Source organism: Hipposideros armiger, unplaced genomic scaffold (genome assembly GCF_001890085.2).
Source record: "Hipposideros armiger isolate ML-2016 unplaced genomic scaffold, ASM189008v1 scaffold_10, whole genome shotgun sequence".
NCBI lineage: Eukaryota > Metazoa > Chordata > Mammalia > Chiroptera > Hipposideridae > Hipposideros > Hipposideros armiger.
The window spans coordinates 1536268-1544457 of NW_017731360.1; the positions used below are offsets into that span (position 1 = coordinate 1536268).

Below are 8190 nucleotides of genomic sequence, written 5' to 3' on the forward strand. Positions count from 1 at the left end.
AAAAAAAAAAAAAAGAGTTGGCTTGGGATGCCAGCTCTGAGCAGCAGGGCCCCGGTTTGGATCCCACATGAGGGCCAGTGATGCTGTGCCCTCTACAGCTAAGATGGTGAACAACAGCTCAACCAGAGCTGGGCTGCCTTGAGTCGCCAGTGATGGTGTAGGCTGCAGCCCCTGCTGCATTGGGCTGCCCTGAGCTACCGTGAGTGCTGGCAGCCAGCGTGAGCTGCTGTGAACCACCGTGAGCGGTCATCCAATGGCTACCAAGTGACTGCCTCACCCCGGAAGAGTGCAATAATAATACAAACATGGGCCAGTGAAACGACATCCTTCACAACTAGACTGAAGAACAAAAGGACAGCAACTTGTCCATTCCCTTTCCCCGATTCTCCAATGCTGTTTCCCTCCCCCAATTCCTCAATAAAATCTTTAAAAAACAACAACAACAACAAAAACCCAGCTTACCTTAGCTCTGACCTTAGGGCATCCAAATTATAACTTCCCTTTTCACCTCTTCACTCATGAAAGTCAAGGGAATGCTCTAAGGGGTTCTTACTCAGCCTCATGGAGGGCAGAACAGGCCTATAGGATATGCTAGTCAGCAATTAGATCCAGTCACACAAGGACTTCCCCCTTACCTTAAGGCAGTTGCCGCTATTTACTCACCTTGTAAGGCTACTGAGAAGATAACTATGGGATCTCCTATTACTGTCTGTGTTCCACAGTCTGTTGAAATTATCCTTAATTCCCATCATACTCAGAATCTTTCTGCTAGTTGTCTGGCCAAATGTGAAGTCTCCCTTCTGTCTTCACCCTACCTTACTATCACCTATTGCAACTTACTTACTCCTGCCGCCCTACTTCCTCTTCCAAATGATAACATCCCCCATGACTGTATTACATTGACAGACCCACTCTTTATCCCATGACTGGATCTACAAGAAACCCCACTTCCAAGTGCAGACTACGAATGGTTCACGGACAGGTCCTATTTAAGGGATCCAATGGCAATTACTGGATATACCATTGTTTCCCTTAATGAAATCATAGAATCCAGCACTCCCCCTGATGCTAAATCTGTCCAACAGGCAGAACTATGTGCTCTTACTAAGGCATGTTAATTAGCCAAAGATAAAACTGCCAATACGTATACTGACAGCAGATATGCCTTTGGAGTAACCCATGACTTTGTCATGCTCTGGAAACAAGGTTTCCTTACCTCATCTGGACAGAAAACTAAAAACAAAGTCAATGTACTGGCACTCTTAGGTGCCACACTGACTCTCCAAGCCTTAGCTATTATTAACGTTCAGGGACATTCTCCTGCCCAAAATATGGAGGCACTAGGAAATGAAATGGCTGATACTGCCACCAAATTGGCCACTTTACAAGAGATAACCTATAAAAACCTCATCTGCTCCTGCCTTACCTCCAGTTTCTCATCTATACCAAAGAGTATTTCTACAGGCCATTTCTGTAGAGGATGAAAGGGGGAAATAGATTAAACAAGGTTGTTCCTTTTACTCTTCTTGATACTTTTGGGTAGGCTCTAATAACTGCCCTGTCCTCCCCAATGGTCTCCAAAAGGAGATTTTAATCTTCATCCATGATGTAACTCCTTGAAACGCTAAAAAAATAATCCAATGGGGAAAAAAACATTATTGGGCCCTTTGCCCACCAGACATATCAGATGTGCAAAATTAATCCACAATATAACCCTGGGAAAACTATTGCATGTGTCTCTGTGCACTTTCCATTACCAGCAGGTCCTTTTGAGGTACGGCAGTTAGACTTTATCCAACTCCCCCGCTCGTACAGTTATAAATATGTGCTGGTCGTGATTTGTATGTTTTTACAGTGGGTTGAGGCTTTCCCTTACTATCAAGACATGACCTGGCAGCAGCTAAGTCCCTACTAGAAAAAATTATTCCAACTTGGGGAATCCCTCAAGAAGTTTACAGTGATCAAAGGACTCATTTTATAGGATGAATTGTTCAAAACGTTTGTAAAATTTGGTCTATCCATCAGCATTTCCATTGTGCTTATTATCTTTAACCCTCTGGATTGTAGAACCAACCAATGGAATAAAAAAGCAAAAATTTACATGGCATTTAGTCTGCCATGGCCCAAGGCCCTCCCTTTGGTCCTCCTTAACCTTCATTCTACCCCCAATGGAAAACATAAACTTTCCCCTTTTGATATTATCACAGGTCTTCCTATGAGCCTAGAGGAAGGACTGCACCAAGTGGTACTTATCAAAGGAGATCTCCTACATTACTGCAAGGAGCTTATCAACATTTTACAACATAACACTACCTTGTTAAAGATTCCTTCAGCAGTGTGCTTCTGGGAGACCTAGGAGTGCTCTCATAGCCTCAAGCCAGGGGGAATTTGTGTATAGGAAAAGACACCAACTCAAAGACTCTCTTCAGCCCCCTGGAAAGTGCTTATCAAGTACTTATGACCAGTCCATGTGCTGTTAACTTACAAGAAGTTGACTCATAGATTCACATTTCTCATTTAAAAAAGGTCCCAGACCCTGTTGCTGAATGGGTTTCCCAGCCCATCAATGAAACCAAACTCCAATTAACCAAAATCCAGGCAACAGGACGAGAAGTAGTCAATAATTTCCAAGAAACTGGACCAGGTCTGTGTCACATCAGTCCTTACAGAGATTCTTAACTTGAATTTCTTGTCTTTATTTTTTGCTGATTTTGTTTATAAAGCTACCCTGTATTTTAGGAAAGATTATCAACATGATAACAAATCCAGTTCTCCTTTTTTTACTCTCTCCCTCATTTCTGTCTCTAATGCTTGGAAAGATAATATTTTAATAAAACTCTCTCTAAGTGCTGCTAAGGGAAGAAATTTAACTGGTTGTTGGATATGTCATCAAATCCCTAAATCAATAAAAAAGAACAATACCTGCCACTAATTGTTCCCGTTACCAATTTTAACACTGTTCCCAATGTCACTGTCTTCCCAGACCAACCCATATCCAACTTCACCTTTCAGGTACACATTATTCAGAAACCAGAGATATCGACCCCCTGCTTATCATTATGCATTGCCCCTGTCATCTCCACTGAATTTCTCTAAATGTCTACGTGACAAAATTGAAAAGAAAGATATAATGAAATTATGTAAACTTGTTCCTCCAGTTGGATATTACCCCAATGAATTTTGCAAAGCATGTAAACGGTTTCATCCTTGGTTGGAAAAATTCTCTCAATCATACCTATGAATGAATCCATAAAGGAGAGTACTCAGGGAGGGGGGTTCATTTTATTTTCGGTATAGTTGAAGATTCTGGACTAAAGGATGGGCGCATCAATGTTTAGACAATTGGCAAATGGAAGGACTCTGCCTGTAGAGCAATTTGTCACTTCTTTATCTGTTCATACTTGCTGGCCAAGATGGGTCTGAAAAAGAGAATTACTCTGGTATTTCAAAGGTGTGTTAACCTAGATGCACAAGAACAATGGACAGGATTTGCTTAAACTTCTTACCAGCACTAAAAAAGTTATATGTCTGGGGCGTGACCTACACAGTTAGGAATTTATGATCAGGTCACCACCCTCTGAGGTTCCTTTCCGACACTGGACTTGTCAGTTTTATTACAGAATCCCCTTTTGTCCACAAAATAAACAACATAAAACCACTATCATTCCCATTTTACTGACAAGGGCACTGAGGTCTAGGGAAAGGGAACACATTGTCAGAAGTCACAAAGTGAGCTTAGGGACTCAAGTCCCGGTCCCCTAACTCCCATCCGTGCTCTTCAGCTACTCCTCAGGAAGCCCAAGGAGGCGGCCGTGTCCGGTTCCTGGATTTCTGTATGCCCCCTAGAGGCAGGGACCTGCAAACCAATCGGCATCGCTCCACTACACCCCGGGCCAGCAGGGGGCACTGCTGCCATCTCGATTAGCACAGACGGGATCTCCGGGCGGTGCTCACTTTTCCTCCGCTCCCGGAGGCACTTCCGGCACCGCGGAACTTTGGTGCGGGCGGACGCCCTGCGTGGGGACGCAGGCGCGCAAGGCGGCAGCAGTTGCTTCCGGCCCTGTCGGTGGTCTGAATCGCGTTGTGGCGGCGTCGGGAAAATGGAGACAATTTTGGAGCAGCAGCGGCGGTATCACGAGGAGAAGGAACGGCTCATGGACGTCATGGCCAAAGAGATGCTCACTAAGAAGTCCACGGTGAGTGGGGCCTGGGCTGGGGCTCCATCTGCGGCTGGGCCCCATCCCCGTGTGTAATCTCTGAGAGCTTTCTTTGATGCTCAGACCCGCCTCGCGCCAGCCCCCTTATCCCGCGCCGCCTCCTGGGGCTCCCCCTGAACTCCGGCCTTGGTAACCTCCCCCGTTGTCCAGCGCCCCTAGGCCTCTTTGCTTTAGCCGCTAAGACCTGAGCGGGTAAGCTCCGCCCTCGGGCGGCCTTTCTAACCCCAAAACTCCGACTAACAGCGTCTGTGTCACCTTTTGCCTCTCTTTAGCTCCGGGACCAGATCAATTCTGACCACCGTACACGGGCCATGCAGGATGTGAGTGCCCCGCTGTCCGCTTCTCTTTGGGTCGGGATGCGCTGGGAAAGAGAGAGGAAAGTGCGGTGCGGGGTCTCACGAGCCCTGACCAAAAATAACAAGATTGGCCAGTGCGGGGTTGTCTGCCTGGAGATGTTCAGGCGGCTGCTAAGCCTGAAGGTGCTGAACTGCCTCTCCTCATTAATCTTAATGGGGGTTTCTTATTCATTCTTCATGACTCAGAAAGACACCCCCCCCCCTTATAGCATCGTATCCCGTGAATGTGCAAAGAATAGGTATAAGGAGTCAGTGACTCTGGCGCGGAAGGTACTGTCTCTTCTCTCCACAAGTGAATGCATCATTTTGAAATATTTTTGCCTGCATTTACTTAGTAATAGTTCAGTTTCTTACTTTTAGAAAACTAGTCAAAATCAAGATGTTGACTTTCATTACAGCTGAGTGACAGGTAGATGGAAGTTCATTATACCGGGCGCTCTGCTCTTGGCGTATGTTTGAAATTTGTTTAGAAAGTAATGAAAGACCTAACCAGAGTTCCTGATTTGTAGGAGATAATTAGTATTATAAGCCTCTAGTTCCATATCTAAATTCCAAAATCCAAAATATTCTGGAAACAGTTTATTTGTTTGTTTTGGTATTACTTGGTGGTAATATCTGACTTGATCTCATTGGGCAGCAAAACCTGACCTGAACAGATGAGAGAGGCTTTTTATGATCTTTATCCCACTTAGTAAATAATGCGTAGGTTTCACTGCAGAACTATTACTATTTGTTCCAGATTCCACATAATATGTAGTATCTCTCTGAAACTGAAAATTCCAAATTCTGAAACAGACCTGTCCCAGAAGTTTTGGAGGAGGGACTCTGTACCTGTTCCATTCCTGAATTTGAATGCAAAGGAAGCTGTGTGATGTTTTATTTAGCCTGTACCCTCCTCAGTCAAGCTTTCTGAAGTAGGGAAAAATCATCTTGGACCACCCTTTTATCTTTGAAAGCCTTAGGCGGGAACTGCTGCTTACCTATGGCTCTCTTTTATGACTCTTCTAGGGAAAGTTAAGTATCAGTTAAGTATCAGCATGTAAATATAGGAATTCTGTGCCACCCCTCAAATCACATCACTTAGGTAGTCTTCAAATCTTTAAAAACTAACCAGGAATCTAGTGCTATCTATTAAAATTACCTGAAAGCACAGGAACCACATTGCTCATGGTTTCCCTGGACTTTGATTAGAGAGCCCTTGTTGGTTGCTTAGCTCTAGTTGTACAGATGGCTTAATTCTTATGGGTTTGTGTTTGCCTTTCAGAGGTATATGGAAGTCAGTGGGAACCTGAGGGATTTATACGACGATAAGGATGGGTAAGTGACAGCCATGGCCAGTCCAAGAGTTAATGCTTCTGAGGAGCCGTGGTTAAAGGACTGATGTTATGCTTTATGTTCTTTGGATTTTTCCTGAAATTGCAGGTTACGAAAAGAGGAGCTCAATGCCATTTCAGGACCCAATGAGTTTGCTGAATTCTATAATAGACTCAAGCAAATAAAGGAATTCCACCGGAAGCACCCAAATGAGGTATGACCTCAAAAAATATTTTCTCTAAACCTGCCTAACAGCCTACTAAAGGAAAATTGAACTAAAGAGACTCATTTTTTAATAAATAGAAATAAAGTTATAAAAAGAAAAAAATGGAGATGTGCCACTCACATGTCCCTTCAAAACAGAACTTGCTATTTAGCTTCAAGGAGCGTAGTCAACATCTTACAACTCCAGTTCTTGAGGATCCCCCTCAGAAGATTCCCTTCACATTTAAGTCAAAGCCCATTCTCTTCCTGAGCAGCCCCCAACCAGTGACTAAGCACAGGAAGGGTACTATAGCCTGGCTATTTCTACCCAATGTGAGACTCTTCTTATGAATGTTCTTTGCTCCAGAGCTCCCCATTGGGTTGGTCAAGATGTTGTCCTATCTGTTTTGTGGTCTAGGCTCTCCCTGCCTGATCGTACTTGTGGTTTTATCTTTCATAGGTGTTATCCGCCTCCCTCCCCCAGCTCCACCCCCAACAAACTGCTTGTGCTCCTAACTATCTTGAAATCTGGTACCTAGAGTGTCCAGCTGACACAAAGGGGCATTACTCACCCCCAGTGATCATTAATCATTATACCTTTAAGATTCAGCCCAGAGGCCAACTCTCATGAAATATCTTTCCTAGTCTTACTGACCCCAATTTTACCTTTCTTTATGATCCTGTCATATTTTATGACAATGATTGCCCCACAGTATAAGATGAGCAGGGATTATGTCTTAAATATCTAGACCCCATTAGCATCTTGCACAGCTAACCAAAGGAATTGTGGGGGAGGGGGACAAGTCATGGCTGTAGGAGAAGTGGATAGAGATGGGTCAACAGTTCCTCTCAGCTTTCATGACTATGTAGCTGGAAAGTTGTTTATTCCCTTGATAGAAATGAAGAAGAAAGGGATAACCCATCTGCAGTGGATATTGAATATTTATATATACCTGTATGTAGATTTTCAGGCGATGTTATATCTAGGTGGTGTCCCCTGAGCAGTTGAAACTAGGTGACTAGGGCTCAAGCACAAGGTAAAGACTCATGATTTAGATTTGAGAATTATCACATGGACTTGATGGTTGAAGCCATGAATCATAGAGTTGTGGGAGAGACACAATGTGAAGGGAGAGTGTCAGAGCTTCTCTCGTGTCTTGGGGCACACACAATACTGTACTTGCCTGAAAAGGAGCCTGGGAAGACTTCCATCACAGAGGTCAAATGACAGCTCTGGGTAATGTTGTCTTACTGATGCTAAGCAGAAGAGAGTTTCAGAAAGGAAGCCACTGGTATCAGCTGTTGTTGACTGATAACTGCCAGGGTTGCTGCACCATTGACGCATTGGGAATGAAAATCTGGTCACAGCGGTAAAAGTGGGCAATGGGAAAATAGTATGGCGTGTGGAATATGCACTTGAAAGGCTGGCAGAAAATAGGAGAAACGGGAGGATCATAGGAAGGTAGGGAAAATGTGCATATTTAAAGGAGTAGATGGCAAAAGGAAGAGACTGAAACTACCAGAAAGGAGAGGCTGTTTATTGAAGTTAAGTGGAGGTAGATGAAGGTACCCTCACACACCTGCATGTGTCTCCCCGCCTCCGCCCCCTTGGAGTGGAGCGTATGCAGTCTTTTGCTAACCAAGAGAGAAGCCATGAGTACCATTCCGGTGTGTTAACCATATTCCAGCCCTGGTAGAAAGGTGATGAGGAATAAATGGTTATGTAAGTAATTGGGAAGATACCCACGATACATTAAGTGGAAAAAAATTGTTTGGTTATGTGAAAAACAAAGTAACCTTGTTCCCGCTAGTACATGCTTGTACTCGTACAAAATACATATATTTAAATACATCGAGCAGTGGTTTCCAGATATTGCAGCATGTTTGAATCACCTGGGGATCTTTAAAAAGTACTGATACCTGCCCCTGTTGGCAGCTCAGCGGCTGCTCAGCGGCTGCTCAGCTCGGGCTGGACTCGAACTGCTGTTGCTCAGAGCTCAAACTCTTTAAAATCTTTTTTTTTTTTTTTTAAGATTTTTATTGGGGAATTGGGGGGATGGGAACAGTGCTGGGGAATTGGGGGAAGGGGAACAGACAAG

At 44.2% G+C, this 8190-nt stretch overlaps 1 protein-coding gene across 1 annotated transcript in view; it reads left to right on the forward strand.

Annotated features, from left to right (window-relative positions):
• The first annotated feature begins 3793 nt into the window (after positions 1-3793).
• SF3A3 (splicing factor 3a subunit 3) overlaps positions 3794-8190 on the forward strand; it is a 22345-nt gene continuing 17948 nt past the window's right edge. The window contains exons 1-4 of the mRNA XM_019658879.1: positions 3794-4196; positions 4490-4537; positions 5838-5890; positions 5996-6101. Of these exons, the coding sequence (XP_019514424.1) occupies positions 4101-4196; positions 4490-4537; positions 5838-5890; positions 5996-6101 (303 nt within the window). The 5' untranslated portion in view covers positions 3794-4100. The remainder of the gene's footprint in view (positions 4197-4489; positions 4538-5837; positions 5891-5995; positions 6102-8190) is intronic.